Source organism: Gopherus flavomarginatus, chromosome 24 (genome assembly GCF_025201925.1).
Source record: "Gopherus flavomarginatus isolate rGopFla2 chromosome 24, rGopFla2.mat.asm, whole genome shotgun sequence".
Lineage (NCBI taxonomy): Eukaryota > Metazoa > Chordata > Testudines > Testudinidae > Gopherus > Gopherus flavomarginatus.
This window is the reverse complement of record NC_066640.1, coordinates 8421760-8440176: the sequence shown is the minus strand read 5'-3', so window position 1 is coordinate 8440176 and position 18417 is coordinate 8421760. Positions and strand designations below refer to the sequence as shown.

General features: G+C 49.2%; 1 protein-coding gene across 3 annotated transcripts; it reads left to right on the top strand.

The window, feature by feature from the left end:
• Window positions 1-5578: 5578 nt before the first annotated feature.
• UBXN6 (UBX domain protein 6) lies at window positions 5579-16612 on the top strand. 3 transcript variants are annotated; one of them, XM_050934199.1, is made up of 11 exons: window positions 5579-5647; window positions 10008-10165; window positions 10582-10643; window positions 11717-11860; window positions 12288-12385; window positions 13226-13301; window positions 13386-13470; window positions 14113-14332; window positions 14505-14635; window positions 15398-15543; window positions 15916-16612. In XM_050934199.1, exons 1-11 carry the CDS (start codon window positions 5637-5639, stop codon window positions 16042-16044), a joined length of 1260 nt encoding a protein of 419 aa, XP_050790156.1. In that variant the 5' UTR covers window positions 5579-5636; the 3' UTR covers window positions 16045-16612. The 3 variants fall into 3 exon arrangements, with proteins under 3 accessions (XP_050790156.1, XP_050790155.1, XP_050790154.1); XM_050934198.1 differs by lacking the exon at window positions 5579-5647 and adding an exon at window positions 5690-5882 and having other exon boundaries at window positions 11729-11860; XM_050934197.1 differs by lacking the exon at window positions 5579-5647 and adding an exon at window positions 5690-5882.
• Window positions 16613-18417: the final 1805 nt, after the last annotated feature.

Here is an 18417-nt window from a genome sequence, read left to right as displayed (position 1 = left end):
GACAGGAATAAAGAGGGTGGTATATAGGTGTTTTGAGGAAGGAGGGTGATGATAGAATAGAGTGATGGGCTATAGCAGGGGTTCTCAGAATGGGGGTTGGGACCCCTCAGAGGGTATGAAGTTATTACATGGGGGATCATGAGCTATCAGCCTCCACCTCAAACTCTGCTTTGCCTCTAGCATTTATAATGATGTTAAATATAAAAAAGTGTTTTTAATTTATAAGGGGTGCACACTCTGAGGCTTGCTGTGTGAAAGGGGTCACCAGGACAAATGTTTGAGGACTGCTAGGCTATAGGGAAAAGGACTAGTATGATAGTATGGAGGGTTTTACAGTGCAGAGCTGTGCAGGGCGTCTAGGGAGATGAGTGAGATTAGAAGAGAGATGACCTAGCATATGTATTTGTCATTGTTGTATCCCTTTAATGCCCCTTCTTACTGCTTTGCTCCATTTTAGTCCCTCCATTCCTTGTCTTGTTTTTGGCTCAGGAGGCTGATCCGCTCTGTGGTGGGCACGGTGTAAGAAACCATACAGACAGATCACTGTATTCTGGGGCATTTCCCAGGCTGGTTGCCAGGGGATACTAATATGTAGCTCTTATTACGGGATAAGGGGGTTGTACAGATGACAATGGGACGGAGTTAGAATTGCATCCTTCACCTTTGCCGATAGTGTTTGACGTTAATTCCACAAAGACCCTCAATATTAATAATAATTAGGAGGTCCTGTCTGTCCTGAAAATTATTAATTTATAATTAAAGACCCCTATAGATTTATCCAGAAACCTGCAGCAGTGGGAGAAGGGACCTTCCAATTCCCATCACCAGAGGTTGTATGGAACTGAATTGTTTTCTTTGTCCTGTTTAAATGATAAGCCTCTAGACTAGGTGCAAGGACTGTGTCTTCCCAGGTCTTGTGGTGCTGAGTGTAACACACTGGCTTAGTGCAGGTAATCCTGTCTCCCTGTAGTGGCTGGCTCTAGCAAGCATACGAGCCTGTTTCTGATAACTGAACAGATTGGGTCTGACTCCAATACCCCATTCAAACTAGTGGGATTCTTGAATGAACACTAGAAAAAAGTGGCAGCAGGTTGTGTGTTCAGACCCTTATGCTACACCACTGAAGTCCATTGAAACCTAAGCTCACACAACTGATTCAGGAAAGCATCTCTTCAGGGCCTGAATGATGAAAGTGCTGAGTTGACCCCTCTTGACAAGTGTAGTGTCTGTATGCATCTGGCCACATTTCATTACACTGACAATGCTCAATAAATACTGTAATATGAATAACAATAGTTAATACTTAGAGACAGCTGGAGTAACAAAACATAGGCTCTACAAGTGTGACATAGTTACACTGCTTGTTGACAAAGTGAATTTGTCCCTTTCTGGTTTTAATAACCCCAGGTAAGGGGGTTAAAATGCTGGTAAGGGAATTTCCTTCTTTAATATATGGGGCCAGATTCTGCACAGTTATACTGATGTAAACCCAGAGTAACTCCAATGAAGCCAGTGACGTTTGTACTAATGTAACCAAGAGCAGAATCTAGTCCCATATATTTTATACTTGATTGTATCCCTTTAATTCCAAAGTACAAGAGAACATATCTTTGTAACTCTGCCCTTTGTTGTGTAATACCAAGAAAGGAATAGATAGCACTGAAAGGAATTGGGTCTGGTCTGCACAATAAGTTGCACTGGTTTATTTAAAGGTATATTTTGAAATCTATTTAGTTAACCCAGTGCAAACATTTTAAATCTACTGCTTTTGTAGAATATAAGGGTTGGAAAGGACCTTAGGAGGTGATCTAGTCCAACCTACTGCTCAAAGGGAGAGTAATCCCCAGGCAGATCTTTGCCTCAATTCCCTAAATGGCCCCCTCAAGGATTGAGCTCCCAACCCTGGGTTTAGCAGGCCAATGTGCAAACCACTGAGCTATCCCTCCCCCCAAAAGAATTTAGCATGTTCCCACCCAGGATCGAACCAGGGCCCTTTCATCCGTGAGGCAAAGTGATAACTGCTGCACTACGGAAACCGATGATGCTTTAGCTAAAGTTGATTCCAAATCGATTTAAGCTGAATTGATGCAGGTCAAGAGTAAATGGCTTCAAAAGAATCCACACAGGAGTTTGCATTAATTTAAGTAAATTGATGTTAAAACTCATTTTAGTTAAACTGGTGTAATTGCTGTGTGAAACTCTTAGAAACAGCACGCTGACTTCAGCAACCATATGAAAGCTGTTGGAAAGTTGACATGAGGTGTCAACAGAAATAAGCATGCGTGTGTATCTCTTAGGCCATGTCTAAACTAGCAGTATGTTGGCAAAACTTTTGTGGCTCAGGGGTGTCCTGAGTGACATACGTGTTGCCGGCTCGTGTGCACAGCGCTGTGTTGGTGGGAGGCAGAGCTACCACTGCTCAGTGAGCTGGTTTTATGATGCTGAGGTGAGCTGTCTCCGTCTACACGAGCTCTCTGACAGCGGCACGGCTGTTAGCTTGTTGGTGTAGACAGGGCCTTAGTGACAACTTGTCTAAACTAGCTGGATGTGCCAGTGAGGAGCACAGATTTACACAATGAAAATATCCACACCCTTTATTAAAAAAAAATATTTACACAGCAGTTCTCCCCCTGGGGAGAGGATGCGTGAAAGAAATAATCTCATATGACAGATGTTACTCACGTTGTTTAATGCATGACTGGAAGGCATTCAAATACTGACATGATGGGGAATTATGAACCTATGTAGAGCAGAATAGAATAGAACAGCATCTAAAAACAAGGGGTGGGGGTGAGGGATGGGGAGTCGGGCAAGGGAAGTGATGGGGTGGTGTGGGGGGGAAGGGACAGGGAGTTAGGTGAGGAAAGAGATGAGGCAGTGGATGGGGGAAGGGATGGGTGTGGTGTGATGGGGTGGGGGAAGGGACGGGGAGCCAGGTGGGTAAAGGGGGGATGGTGTGTGTGGGGTAAGGGATGGGGAGTGGGGCAGGGACAGGGAGTCGTGTGTGGAACTGAGGTGAGTTGGGGGGAAAGGGATGGGGAGGGAGTGGTGTGTGGAACTGAGGTGAGGCAGTGTGTGTGGGAGTGGAGTGGAGGATGGGCTGGGGTGGTGTGAATGCAGGGTGGTGTGTGGGGATGGTGTGGACTGGGGCCGGTGTATGGGGGGGCGAAGGGACGGGGGCGGTGTGTAGAACAGAGGTGGGGTAGGGAAGGGACGGGCAGTGTGTGGGGAGAGGTGATGTGTGGGGTGGGTGACTGGATGGGGTGGTGTGGGGAGGGGCAGAGTATGGGGGTAGGGAAGGGAGGGGGCAGTTTGTGGGGCTGGGCGAAGGAATGGGGGGGCGGTGTGTGGGATGGCGAAGGGAGGGGCGGTGTGTGGGGAGGCGCGGTGTGTGGGGGAAGGGATGGGGGCTGGTGTATGGGGGTGGATGAAGGAATGGGGTCAGTGTGTGGGGAAGGGCGGTGTGTGGGGGTGGGTGAAGGAACGGGGGGGCAGTGTGTGGGGAGCGAAGGGGCGGTGTGTGGGGTGGTGAAGGGAGGGGGCAGTATGTGAGGAGGGGCAGTGTGTGGGCTGGCTAAGGGAGGGGGCGGTGTGTGGGGTGGCGAAGGGAGGGGGCGGTATGTGGGGAGGGGCAGTGTGTGGGCTAGCAAAGGGAGGGGGCGGTATGTGGGGAGGGGCAGTGTGTGGGCTGGCAAAGGGAGGGGGCGGTATGTGGGGAGGGGCGGTGTGTGGGGTGGCGAAGGGAGGGGGCGGTATGTGAGGAGGGGCAGTGTGTGGGCTGGCGAAGGGAGGGGGCGGTATGTGGGGAGGGGCGGTGTGTGGGGTGGCGAAGGGAGGGGGCGGTATGTGGGGAGGGGCGGTGTGTGGGGTGGCGAAGTAAGGGGCGGTGTGTGGGGAGGCGCGGTGTGTGGGGGAAGGGATGGGGGCTGGTGTATGGGGGTGGGTGAAGGAATGAGGGGGCAGTGTGTGGGGAGGGGCGGTGTGTGGGGGTGGGTGAAGGAACGGGGGGGCAGTGTGTGGGGAGGGGAGGTGCGGTGTGTGGGGGAAGGGATGGGGGCTGGTGTGTGGGGGTGGGTGAAGGAACGGGGGGCAGTGTGTGGGGAGGGGAGGCGCGGTGTGTGGGGGAAGGGATGGGGGCTGGTGTGTGGGGGTGGGTGAAGGAACGAGGGGCAGTGTGGGGAGGGGCGGTGTGTGGGGGTGGGTGAAGGAACGGGGGGCAGTGTGTGGGGAGGGGCGGTGTGTGGGGATGGGTGAAGGAACGGGGGGCAGTGTGTGGGGAGGGGCGGTGTGTGGGGGTGGGTGAAGGAACGGGGGGCGGTGTGTGGGGAGGGGCGGTGTGTGGGGGTGGGTGAAGGAATGGGGGGGCGGTGTGTGGGGAGGGGCGGTGTGTGGGGGTGGGTGAAGGAACGGGGGGGCAGTGTGTGGGGAAGGGAGGGGCCGGTGTGTGGGCGAAGGGAAGGGAAGGAGGCTGGTGTGTGGGGGTGGGTGAAGGAACGGGGGGGCGGTGTGTGGGGAGGGGCGGTGTGTGGGGGTGGGTGAAGGAACGGGGGGCGGTGTGTGGGGAGGGGCGGTGTGTGGGGGTGGGTGAAGGAATGGGGCAGTGTGTGGGGAGGGGCGGTGTGGGGGTGGGTGAAGGAATGGAGGGGCGGTGTGTGGGGAGGGGCGGTGTGTGGGGGTGGGTGAAGGAACGGGGGGGCAGTGTGTGGGGAGGGGCGGTGTGTGGGGGTGGGTGAAGGAACGGGGGGCGGTGTGTGGGGGGGGCGGTGTGTGGGGGTGGGTGAAGGAACGGGGGGCAGTGTGTGGGGAGGGGCGGTGTGTGGGGGTGGGTGAAGGAACGGGGGGCAGTGTGTGGGGAGGGGAGGCGCGGTGTGTGGGGGAAGGGATGGGGGCTGGTGTGTGGGGGTGGGTGAAGGAACGGGGGCAGTGTGTGGGGAGGGGCGGTGTGTGGGGGTGGGTGAAGGAACGGGGGGCAGTGTGTGGGGAGGGGCGGTGTGTGGGGGTGGGTGAAGGAACGGGGGGCAGTGTGTGGGGAGGGGCGGTGTGTGGGGGTGGGTGAAGGAATAGGGGCAGTGTGTGGGGAGGGGCGGTGTGTGGGGGTGGGTGAAGGAACGGGGGGCAGTGTGTGGGGAGGGGCGGTGTGTGGGGGTGGGTGAAGGAATGGGGGGGCGGTGTGTGGGGGTGGGTGAAGGAAGAGGGGGCAGTGTGTGGGGGTGGGTGAAGGAACAGGGGCAGTGTGTGGGGAGGGGCGGTGTGTGGGGGTGGGTGAAGGAACAGGGGCAGTGTGTGGGGAGGGGCGGTGTGTGGGGGTGGGTGAAGGAATGGGGGGGCGGTGTGTGGGGTGGCGAAGGGAAGGGGAGGGGTGGTGTATGGGGGTGGGTGAAGGAACGGGGGGGCGGTGTGTGGGGTGGCGAAGGGAGGGGCCGCTGTGTGGGCGAAGGGCCGCGCAGGCGCCGCTACTAGGGTGAGGCGAGGCCGGACCCAGCCCGGCTCTGCGGCCAGCCCTTGGCGGACCTCTCGCACCATAGAGAGGCGGAGGGAGGCCTAGAGCGCCCTTGCCGCGTTGCGTCACAGTGGCGGCGCCAGGTGACAGACGGGCGCAGGCCCCGCCCCGCAGCTTCCCGCCCCTTGAAGTGCCGATGGCTGCTCGGTAAGTCACGTGCCCGGAGCGAGAGGCGGGACTTCCTGTTTCGGTGGCTGAGGGGAAGGTGGCTCCGCAGGTATTTTGGGAGTCGGGAGGCGCCGGTGTCTCTCCGCCCGCTGCCCCGCACCCCCCCCCCCCGGCCGGCGCGCGCCGCCGCCATGCGGAAATTCTTCCAGGACATCAAAGCGGATATTAAATTCAAAACAGCGGGGCCGGGCCAGAAGCTGGCGGAACCGCCCAGGTACCGGGGAGGGCTGGGGGCGGCTGGGGGGGGGTCGGGGGAGGAAGGGCTGGGGGGACGGGGGTGGTGGGGGGAGGAAGGACTGGGGGGATGGGGGTCGCAGGGGGCGGGAGGGCTGGGGGGCGGCTGGGAGGAGATGGGGTGGTGGGCGGAGGAAGGGCTGGGGGGATGGGGGTCGCGGGGGCGGGAGGGCTGGGGGGCGGCTGGGAGGAGATGGGGGTGGTGGGGGGAGGAAGGGCTGGGGGCGGCTGGGACGCAGTTAGTGTGGTGTGAGTTGATCACAGCGATGCACTGAAAGCCAAATGCTGTTGGTGTAGCCAGTCCTGGTCTCCCTCTCCTCCTCGGGTCCCTGATGCTACTCGGCTCCTGGAGAACAAACCCGCTGTCGCTGATCAGTTCCTGTGTGAGAGGCGATGGAGCTCCCTGTTTGTGATGCAGCAAGAGCTGCCATGGTTCCCTTTTGCTCTACTCCTCCAAAAGGTGCCAAGCTCTGGGAATAGTATTAGAGCCCTTCAGCTGGCTGCTGCAGGCCAGACCACATGTGGGTTTGTGGGGGTGGGGTGGGGTGGGGACTCTCGCAGTGGGATGCAGGACACATTACCAGAGGAGCAACTTTCATCTTCCTTGTGGGACTTTTGGCTTTAGAATCTAAAAGACAATTCCAACAGGTGGAAAATTTTTTACTATAACTTAAAAAAAGTGCCTTTGTTTACCTGGTTCACATGTGTCTATGAGTCAGAGCTGCTGACTCTTCTGCCACAAACAGGCTCTTACTCCTGTTAGCCCGGCAGGAGCTGGTAAAGCAAAGAAAGAACTGACTGGACCCAGTGTGGCTTCAGGGAACGCATTAGTTCGAGTCCTGACCACAGTATTGCTATTCTTGGTGCTGATTTTCAGATGATGATGATAGAAAAATAATTTGACTTGTAAAGGAGCAGGATTGATCTAAAGGCAGTTGAGACAAATACAGAACTCGCCATGTTATGGTTAGTCACTTTCCTGAATATCAGTGTACTTCAGCTGTTTATGAAATATGCCAGCTGGGTTCATGTGGAATAACCATACTGGGAAATAAATCACCCTGGTCACATGAGGCAAGTATCCGCTCGCAGACCAGTGTGTGGTGAATGGACCATTGACAGTCTTGCAAGGTCTAATATCTTGAGAACAATCAAAGACGAAAATGATTGCTTTATATCACACAAACGCTGGGAATCCCAAACTCCACTGGTTCAGGAGACAGTGGCTTGGAATACCAGCCTTTTGCCTGCAGAAAGCAAGGGTACAATCAGAATGAAGCATTGTGTAGATCTTGGGATAGCAAGCCTATCTGGGCTGCAGACAGTATGGATGGACTAATTCACATATCTGCAGGATCAGAAAATGTTTTGAAGCAGGTTTAAAACGTTAGGCCAATACACAGATCAGTGATGGTGAAAATGCCACTAGACTGCAATCTGACTTCTCAGTGACCTGACCTAGTCAGTGCTGCACTATGTATTGTTCTTGCTATTCTGTGTCATTTATTTAGTTTTCATGTGACTTTACACACACACACACACACACACACCCAGAGTCCCCAGTTCCATCCTAAATCTTGATGGAACCTTACTAATAACTTAGTTTAATAACAGACTCTTTCAATAACAATATTTCTTAAAAGTTGCAAGGGATTTCTAGTGTAACATCATAGATTAAATCCAATTTCCCGTGGCCTTCAGGGAGAACTAGTCCAGTATTATTTACTGCTGAAAACTTGGGCCATGTAGGCTTGACAAACTGCCCCATAGCAGCTGAGTTGCCCTTGCTAGGTTGCATTGCATCAGGTTTCTTGGTGACCTTTATAAAGCTATGTCACGTCACTGAACATCTGCAGGTGCTTCCAGTTCAAGCCTGTTCTTGGAGCTGCCCAGAGTAGTGCTGTTTGGGATTAAACATGGGTGAGGGGGGGAAGTTCAACAACAAACATTCTCCATTTCTAATGGTATCCATGCTTTGCAGTGGGTGCAGTCATCAGGGCTTTCCTGCACTGCATATTGTGTACAAGCCTTTGATACACAGCAGCCCTCTCTCCATGTATTTTTGGGGGAGGGAGGAGTATTTTGGAAAAAAATTCGCCATCTTCTTTAAAGGGGAAGGTGCCTTATAAAGGCCTGAATCTTTTTGTTTTTGTTTTTTTAAACCCTGCTTGTCTTCTGTCTTGGTTTTGATGAAGGATGTCTTAAATGACTCGGACATGTTTATGAATACTTATTAAAGCAACTAAGGTTTGAATGCTTGACAAAGAGCTCCTCTCTCAAGTGTCTGGGTGAAATAGGGGTTAATAATTTAAGTCTGAAAAAAATCTCACTTTTTAGCAATTGGGTTCCTTTCATAGCATTCAGTGGCATCCTTCTAGGTGTCCATAGTCTTCAGGGTAAACAAGACCCGAAATTCTAATGTAAAAGTCTTTTTAAACCTCACCTCCATCATGTTGAAGAGCTTCTTTTCTATGTAACAAAAGCATAGTACCCTTCCCCTCTTCTGCCTCTGCAGATCACCTTTAACAAAAGGCTTAGGGTTTGTCTATATAAAAACGGCCATACTGGGTCAGGCCAACAGTCCAACTAGCCCAGTATCCTGTCTTCTGACAGTGGCCAGTGCTAGGTTCTCCAAAGGGAATGAACAGAACATGTAATCATCAACCATCCTGTCGCCCATTCCCAGCTTCTGGCAAACAGAGGCTAGGGACATCATCCCTGTCCATCTTGGCTAATAGCCATTGATGGACCTATCTTTTTTTGAACCCTGTTATAGTCTTGGCCTTCACAACATCCTCTAGCAAGGAGTTCCACAGGTTGACTGTACATTGTGTGAAAAAATATTTCCTTTTGTTTGTTTAATCTGCTGCCTATTAATTTCATTTGGTGACCCCTAGTTCTTGTGTTATGAGAAGGAGTAAATAACACTTCCTTATTTCCTCGACACAGGTCATGAGTTTATAAACCTCTATCATATCCCACCTTAGTCATCTCTTTTCCACACTGAGAAGTCCCAGTCTTATTAATCTCTCCTCATAGGGCAGCTGTTCCATACCCCAGTCATTTTTGTTGCCCTTTTCTGAACCTTTTCCAGTTCCAATATTTTTTATTTTGAGATGGGGCAACCACATCTGCACAGTGTTTTCAAGATGTGGGCGTATCAGGGATTTATAGAGGCAATATGATATTTTCTGTCTTATCTATCCCTTTCTTAATGACGCCCAACATTCTGTTCGCATATTTGACTGTCGCTGCACATTGAGTGGATGTTTTCAGAGAACTATCCACAGTGACTCAAGATCTTTCTTGAATATTACAGTGGGACAGCTGCACTGTAGTGCTTCAGTGTAGACACTAATTACACCGATGAAAGGTTCTCCCTTTGCTGTAGTTAATCCACCTCCCAAGAGGCAGTAGCTAGGTTGATGGAAGAATTCTTCCATCGACTTAGCACGCTGTTCACCGTGGATTAGGTCGGTGCATCTCTCAGGAGTGTGGGTTTTTCACATCCCGGAGAGAGGAAGCTGTGCTGATGTAAATTCCAGTGTAGACTATCCCACAGTGTACTTAAAGGACACCATCAGAGTTAACCTACCATTTCATAGCCTGATTTTCAGAGGCACTGAGCACCTGCAGCTCCCCTTCAGTTGGAGTTGTAGGTGCTTATGACTCTGAAATTCAGATCCCAGATCTTTAAGTTGCATTAAATGTAATGTATTAACCTTAAGGAAGAGTTGCTTGGACTTAAACTGTCTCCTGTTGTGTCTGCAACCCAAATACAGCATGCCAGTGCTACAGCATGATAACCAGAATATGAAACTGATCAGTCTGGCTTTTATTGCTCAAACAGAGGCAGTTTCACCAAGTAAACATCAGCTGGAAGAAAAAAACTGGATTTTTATAAACCTTCCAATTTTAATAACCTGTAGTTTGAGTGCCTAAGGTAAGGGGAAATGTACAAACCCTAATGCTCCTTTAACTGAGGCAAACATAAACCAGTGATCAGGGTGAGATTATAGTTATCTGCTTTCAGCTGACCTCTTCTACGGTGCTCGCTCTCCTGCTCGGGCTGTTCATTAAGTTGTGCCTTTCTTTTATCCACCAGGGAAAGGGCCCCCAAGGAAAAGCCAAATGCGGCCACCTCAAAGTCTCGCCAAGGGCCCACAGATGAGGCCCAGATGGCAGCAGCTGCAGCCTTGGCCCGGCTGGAGCAGAAGCCCAAGCCTTGGCTCCCTTCATCCCAAGATGCCATCAAGAGTCAGGGTAAGAACAGCCAACACCCATTTCTTGCCCAGGTGCAGGACAGGAATATTTGTCAGTCCACAAAGTGCCCATTTACAGGGAGTATTTTCACCAGTCTATTTATTGGCCCCGCAAAGCCTACACTCATCTCAATGGCATTTGTCTGTCAGAATGGGGGGTTGAGGAGTCCATCTCCTGTAATTTCACACCCCCACGGCCAGTTAGCACGACTAGCTAGGTGCACTCTCGGAAGTGGGAGTTCCATTCTTCTGAAGCATCGTGTTCTGACCCACTGCCAGAGGCAAGGTACCAAACGAGATGAACCAGCTTGCCTGATTCGAGATTGTAAATCCAAACTGCTGCTTCACTGTCCCAGTTCTGTATAGTTCATCGGGTTGTGCCACATCTGAGTTGTAACCTGGATTTGTGTCTCATAGTGAAAAAGGAGCTTATGGCTGAAGCAGCAGCAAGTGAGAGAGGACTCTCCACCGATCACAAGGTATGAAGAGATGCTGCTAGTCTTGGGCATATGCTCTCTGGGCAATTGAGAATCCGGGAGTAGGGAAGCTTGAGCATCTCCTAGGGAAAGGGATACCAGCCCCTGTGCAGTGGGACTGTGAATTTCAGTCTGACTTTTGAAATGAGGAGAGAAATAGCTGCTTATGGTTTGGAGAGCTTAAAAACCCTTTAGTTGGTCCTATGGCGTCTCTTCTGAAATCTGCTGATTTGGTGGGGAATGAGCAAGACAAACTAGGATTTGTGAACAGTTGCTGTGGAGTCAAAGTGGTGGTTTTTTTGCAGTTGATGCAGGAGACCACCCATTTTTAGACTCCCTTTTTACACCTTTCTTTTTAAAAACCCCTGGTCTGAAACGTCTCTGGGCTGAGCCTGTGAGAGTTTCTCTGTGTGTAAGAGAGTTAGTCCTATTGATTGGCCCTGGGCCAAATTTGCATACCCATAATAGGTAGTATCTCAGTCCATTGAAATCAGCAGGACTATGCCGGATTAAGGTGCTGCCTTGGTATGAGCAAGGATACTGGAATCTGGCCCTCTGTTGTGGTATTACACCCAAAGCCACATGATGAAAATAAGTCGCATCTCCTACAGTTGAGTCTTTTTTTTAACATAAGTAGAGATGAGGGGTATAACAGAAGTGCTGACAGCTCCTGAACTTCAGTGCTGGGAATCCCTCCTCCAACTGACTTGATGGCTGCCAAGCATTTACCCTTTTAGTTAAGAGTGCTTTGCAAACCTCGGGTGACTCGACTGGTAGCGTTCCATTCCTCTGCTCTTACATGGAGGGATTGTTATGGGTATCTCTTCAGAATGCCTTCACGGAGCTTCTTGGAAGGTACCTTCCATTATATTAGAGGGATCTTATTCAAGCTTTAAGTAGCATTGCTCAGTGCCGCTATGTGGCTGAATAACCTAGACAGTCCATGAGGCATGCGGAGATATTCAGAGGGGAGATGCCAGTCTCACATGTTCCCTGAGTTGCACTAGCAAGAAAGCTGTGCATGAGGGAGGTGGGCATCAAACATTCTCCCCCTCTGAGCCATCGTTTGATTTCAGCTTTTTCTTCAGGGTCCTGTGTCTGCGGTTGAGGAAGAAACAGCTGGACTGTCAGTGTCAGGGGTTTATTTCATTTGCCCACTAACTGGGGCCACCGTAAGGAAAGACCAGAAGGAAGCACACATAAAAGAGGCCATCCTCTTGGTAAGTGAGGTCCTCGGCCGACCAGACTTTTCACCATTTCCTGCCTTCCATCTTACTAAATCTTCAGCATGGTCCCTGAGTGCAGCGTAACCCATTGGAAATGCCCTCTGGTGGGGGTGGGCTCAGCCACTCTCAGGCATCCCTGGGCTTGGTACTTTATGCAGAACAACATGCTCTCTCCTCTACCACCAACACACACAATTACAGCCCTGTGCTGTCTCCACTTTCTCCCCTAAAGCTTCTGTCTGTTCCTGGACTGTAAATCCAGATGTGGATCATTGCTGACAAATGCCTGCCCTGACTCCTTCCTCTGAGTTTGGTAGGAGCTCTAGTCTCCAGAACTCTATTCAGTCTACCCCCCTGGTTCTGAAATTGGCGTTGACAGTCAGCTGACTCTTTGTGACTGGCTTCTGTCCTTCTCCCTCAGCATTCCTCTAGAGACCCAGTGGCTGCCTCGATCATGGAGATTCATACCTTCAACAGGGACCGAGAGAAAGTGAAACTTGGTGTTGAGACCATTGCCAAGTAAGTGGTCTGAATGCCTTGTGCAGTGCCCAGTTCACAGATGCATGACATTTGTCACCTCTCCAGATGAGAAGGTGTGGGTGAAAGCAATTGCCCCTTTCCCATGAGGTTAATGGAAAGGGAGTTTTCTTGTGCTGTGGGTGGTGCCCAAAGGAAAACTGACAGTGAAGATTTGGAAATATTTCCTAATGGTGTAATCTTTTGGGACAGTACAAAGCGTGCAGTCCAGGAAACAAAACTTGTGAGTGGAAAACTAATCATAAAGGTGGTCCCTGAACTCCTAGAACTAGGTACCCCCAGGTGGATCATCCCTCTGAGTGAAATGTGAGCGCCCTCTGATGCCAGGTCAGCCTCTGAAGAATGAGGCTTTGGCTGCAAAGCAGACTGTAGGGGGGAACACACCAATTGCAGCTTGTCTGAAACCGGCAGCAGCATAGCAGTGCGCATGAAGAGTGGTCTGGATGCTGGAATGCAAATGAATCCAGTAGTCTCCAGCCATCTCATCATAGTCACAGGGCTTTTATGTTTTCTTAGTTGTGCCCAGTGGGGATTCCTAAAGACTTCTGTGTGGAGAAAGGTGGCCGAGGCAATTAGTGCAGTGCATGTGACCCAGTAGTGGGGTATCTTGCATGAGTGTTCCAAAGTAGATTTTTCTTGGTATAAAGAAGCCTGGGAAGGATGGAATTGCTAGTGGAAAGGAGACACTTGGAGATCTCTTTGGATCCAAGTAATGTGTTTTCAAACTTTGATCTTGGCACCAAATGGGACCCAAGATTCACCAGTGATCTGAGCATCTATGCCTGTTGTGAATGAAGTGTGTGATGGTCCTATCTTCTGCAGATATCTGGATAACATCCACCTCCATCCAGAGGAGGAGAAGTACCGGAAAATCAAACTGCAGAATAAAGTGTTTCAGGTGAGGTTCGGATGCTTGCAGTTGCCATATGGAGGAATTCTCACTCTGTAGCAGATTAAATCTAACCCTCTCCTTATCTTCTAGGAAAGGATAAACTGTCTAGAAGGGACACACGAGTTTTTCCAGGCCATTGGGTTTGAGAAGGAAATGCTGCCTGTTCCAGGACAAGGCAAGAAATCGAACTGTATTAGACTTGAGACGGGGGTCAGCTACTTGTGAGGAGTAGCTGTGTCTCTGGGAGATAGCTTTGGTTCTAACGTAGTGGTCCTCAGCCAGGGTGTACACACCTGTGGGTACATCAACTCATCTACATGTTTGCCAGCTGTATAAAAAGCACTAGTGAAGTCAGTACAAATGAAAATTTCATGCAGACAATTACTTTATACTGCTCTGTATACTATACACGGAAATGTAAGTGATATTTATATTCCAGTTGATTTTTATAACTACGGTAAAAATGAGTCAGCAATTTTTCAGTACTACTGTACTGTGACACTTTTTTGTGTATTTTGTCTGATTTTTGTATGCAAGTAGTTTAAGTGAGGTGAAACTTGGGGGTACGCGAGACAAATCAGACTCCTGAAAGGGGGACAGTTGTCCGGAAAGGTTGAGAGCAGTGCTCTAAAGTCTGCTGTATGTTGTAACTTCACCATTGTGCCCACCCTCCCCAGACCTGCAGCTTGCCTGTTCTCTCAGGACTGCTTTCCATTAGGTCCCAGGTAGCAGTGGATACACTCCCCAGGCGTGGTGGGGAGTACAGGTAGGACTGAAGAGAGAACAAGGCACTTAAACCCAGTGCGTTTGTTTGCAGAGACCACAGAAGAGTACTATGTGCTGAAGAAGGAAGCGTTGACTAAGCTGGAGGACCTCAAGGACTATAAGGAGCAGCTGTTGAGCTCTGAGCCGGTGAAGGCCCAGCTGGATCGCCAGCTCTGCGTATTCAAACCCTCCCCACAAGCTGCCCAGTTTGAGCTGCCCCATGACTTCTACAACCTCACGGCAGAGGAGCTAAAACGGGAACAGCGGCTCCGGTGAGTCAGCTGTAGCACTAAGTGCTGCATGTAAAAGGAGGGAGCCGCATAATTGGGGATGGGGAGGAGGATGGGCTAACCATACCCATGCAGTGTGTTGCTCTGGTTTAGGAAAATCTCGCCACTGCTTCCCCTCGCTTTATTTCATGTTAAAACTGTCTTGTCTATAAAGGACGGAAGCAGTGGAGAAGGCCTCTATGCTGAGGACAAAGGCTATGCGGGAGAGAGAAGAACAAAGGGAAATGCGGAAATATAACTACACACTGCTCCGAGTCCGTTTCCCTGATGGATACATTCTGCAAGGTAAAGGGTGGCTACATCTTGCAACTCACTCACATACATGACCCAGAGAACTTCTGGAAATTCAGCTTTGTAGCTTGAGAGCAACAATCATAAACCTGGCAGGACTCAGGGAAAGAACCTGGCCAGAACCTGCTTGGTAACATGGGGATAGAATAACTCATCCAGCTTGGCCTCTTCTAGCCACTGCATGGGACGGAGACCAATAGGGTAACTATATTTTACAGCTTCTCTAAAGCATCCATCACCCTTGCCATCTAAACCAAGGGTGAGTATAAAAATCTGGGACAGCCTTGATCCATGCTATAGCTATACAAGAGTTTAAACGAGCAATTTACTGGCTCAGATTCCGCTGAGGGGTTCATTAAAACAACAGTAATGGATGTGTTGCCCACATTATGGGTAACAGGCTGAAAGTGGTTCTGCATCCTGCGGAACACTAGTTGCATCCTGCAATAAATAGGAGACACTTTGCAATCTTGCAGTGAGGCTACTAGACTAAGCTTTCCTGTGGATTTTATTTTTAGGTTAGAGGTGCAATGGTGGTGTTAATTTTATGGTCCTGCTGTGATACTCTTGGGATGACCAACATGTTTCTATGAATTGTTTACTTGTTTGACTAAATCACAATCCCTAGTGAACTAGCTTAATATTAACCAAGGGTCTTGGCGAGAGCAGATCCATGGGAGTCTGTCTATAAGCCAGCTTGAATATCTTGATACGCAGAAAAATGTGATCTTAACACTCTTGTGTTTTTCTGGATAGGGACATTCTATGCCCGGGAGGCAGTATCTGTGCTCTACAGGTTTGTGAGAGAAGCACTGAAGGATGATTGGATGCCCTTTGAGCTACTTGCACCTGGAGGTCTTAAACTGACTGAAGAGAACTTGGCATTCAATGAGTGTGGGCTGGTGAGTAAAGTGATGGAGCTGAAGCCATTTACAGCAGATAAAGCTGTTCAGTAAAAAGAAATGGGATTGTACTAATTCTGGTCCCCATGGTGGTCTAACGTCTTGTGATACTAAACATCTGTGCCTTCAGCCTGGTCACTAGATGTACCACCCCAGACCAGGAGGGTAGGGAAAGCTTTTGGCACAGGGTAGGAACTCTGCACAAGTCTGAGCTATATGTCCTGTCTTTGTGCCTGCTAAATTCTTCCAGAACTAACATTCCAGCTTTCATACACCTGGAAGACCATTTTCAATGAGTTAGACACACAAAATACTCACTGACCCGCTTCAATGTAGTTACTGTTAACATCTCATACATTTTGTTTGTCCTAGGTGCCATCTGCTCTCCTGACATTTGCATGGGATGCAGCTGTCATGGCTGACATAAAAGCTTCAGGAGAAGAGCAGAAAGGAAGCCCCTTGAAACCAGAACTCCTTTCTGCTGTCCAGATATTGTCATGAAATAAACAGGATTGGATTGAGTGCGGTTGGTTCTATTATGTGCTGTTGCCTCCTCCCCCTGCACACCTCAAGCAGGAAAATGGAAGCTGCCTTAACTGTTTGTGACAAACTTAAGGGAAGACTTCAATGTTAGCTAGAGCAGTAGGCGGCCAGGCTTCAGTATGATTCATCGTGCGTTACCATCACCTCCAGTTCAGAGAGGAGTGGCTATATAATGGGACACGAGGACTGTGTTTAAACTGATTGAGAAGGCTGAAGACAGGCTTGCCCAGAAACGAACTTTAAGTGTGCTGCTTTTATATAACTTATTGTAAAGTTCTCGATTACTGTTGAAATCTTTTCTAGAGCTACTGTAGAAAATAAAAATCCACCATGTTGAACTGCAGAAGAGGATGGCTGCAAGACTCTCCCATTGAGTTTTGATAGTGGGCAGAGCTAGTGTTCAGCTTTTCCTTATGCTTTTACTGTACAAAAACTGCTGTTGAATGAGACTTGTTTAAAACACTAATTGTGTCAACTGCAATAAGTTAAAGCGTTAGCTTGATTAAATGGAATATTTGGAAATGCAGTTTCCTTGAGTCAGGTTGAGTTAACTTGCTTGATAGTTAAGGCTGCAAGTTTGTCAGATTGTGACTTTTTGTTGCAGCTGGTGCTGGTTCTGGGGCTGCTCAAGCTGGGTAGCCCTGGGACTAGCAGTGTGAGAGGGGGGCTCAGGGTTTTCTAGCTCCCACTCACATGGCCCTGCAGCTCCCAGGGGGTGGAAGGGTCTCCATGCTGCCTGTAGGCCCTGCCCCTGCAGTACCCATTGGCTGTGGTTCCCAGCCAATGGGATCAGCAGAGCCAGGAAGGGAGCCCCTACCAGGTCTTCCCTTCCCCCCCATAAAGGAAAAAGCCTTGACTAAAATGTAGCCTTGCTTATAGTCCCTGTAGGGTAGAGGGAGAGTTTCCAGGCTTGATTTCTAAATGAGTGGGAGGGAAGATACCAAGCCTGTATGTCTCTGTAAAACATAAGCTTTAGTATCAGGCTACTGCTACCTATCTTCCTGCACAGCTGAGTTCAATTTCAGCTTGAAGTGGAGGGCAGGTGAGGAATTTAAACAAAAGCTAGTGAACTTGGCATGGAAAAATGGAGGCAAAGCTGCCAATGGTGGCCTAGAAAAACTGCCACATTTCAACTGAATGGAGGGGGTCTACCCCAACACCAACTAGAAAGCAAATAATGCACCTCTAACTTAAAGCCCTGATTTTAGGAGAAAGCTGTAAGTGGGGAAATACATTGCAGAAGTAGCACTGGGTACAGCCTGTTCAATGCCCCTCTCCTCACAAATTAAAGAGAAAAGTCTGCTACTTTCCTAAATTATACATATAAATCAAGGGAATCTGCATGCTGCTAGCATAGGAGCAAATACTAACCCAAAATGCAGGAGGGAAAGGATTTAACCTGCAGCTTAAGTGGTGCATCCAGCATAAGCTGAGTGAGACAAATACTATATTAATTTCACTAAACTTACTTAAAAGAGAGATGGGGTAGAGTTGAAGAACTTAGTTATTTAGCTAGTCCAGACAATTTCATGCTTAAGTTCTTCTGCAGAAGAACTTGAGGCACAGTGATAGTGATGTCAGTGGCCATGGCTATAAAGAGTGTGCATATTTTATATACTTTTTCCTTAGTATAGATATAACCCACTGTGTCCTTAGTTGTAGTATGTTTCCTAAAGGGTTCACTTTCCCTCCACTAGAGTCTGATAGTCCCATCCCAACTGCAGAGCTTGGAGTGAAATGGTAAGAAAAGGTCTCTCTTCCCCCTCTCATTTTAACTTTTAGTGAGAGTACAAGTTCACTTCTGCCTAGTGGATCAGTTGGTCTTAAGTGGACAGACGAGGCTGGCCTTTGAGTTCAAGATCATACCCTGCATAGGGATGACCTAGAAGGCTACTGTGAGGAGGTCTCCAGAAAGCCAACTTTTTAAAATGTAACTAGAAGCCATCATAGGGGTATAGCTGATGGAAACAGGTAGTGTAACTGGAAGTCCCATCAGAAAAGAGCTACATCATCATCTGAATGCTGGACCATGCTTTCCAGTGAGAGTTGGCTCTTTATGAAAGAGGCAATTTGCTCAGTCTGTAAATACATACACAGGGCAAAGACAACCAGTGCTAGAAGGGCTAGTCTGGTAGACAAATTGAAACTGAAAATTATGCAGTTAACATTCTCCATTACTGAAATGTCTTTTTACACAGATCTGCCATAGTTCAAGTTACTGGGAATCAATGCAGGAATTACTGGAAAAAAATTCTAGAGTCTGTTTTGGAGGAGCTTAGGACTAGAAGGATCTAACAGTCCCTTTTAGCCATTAGAAAAAAAATATTCTAT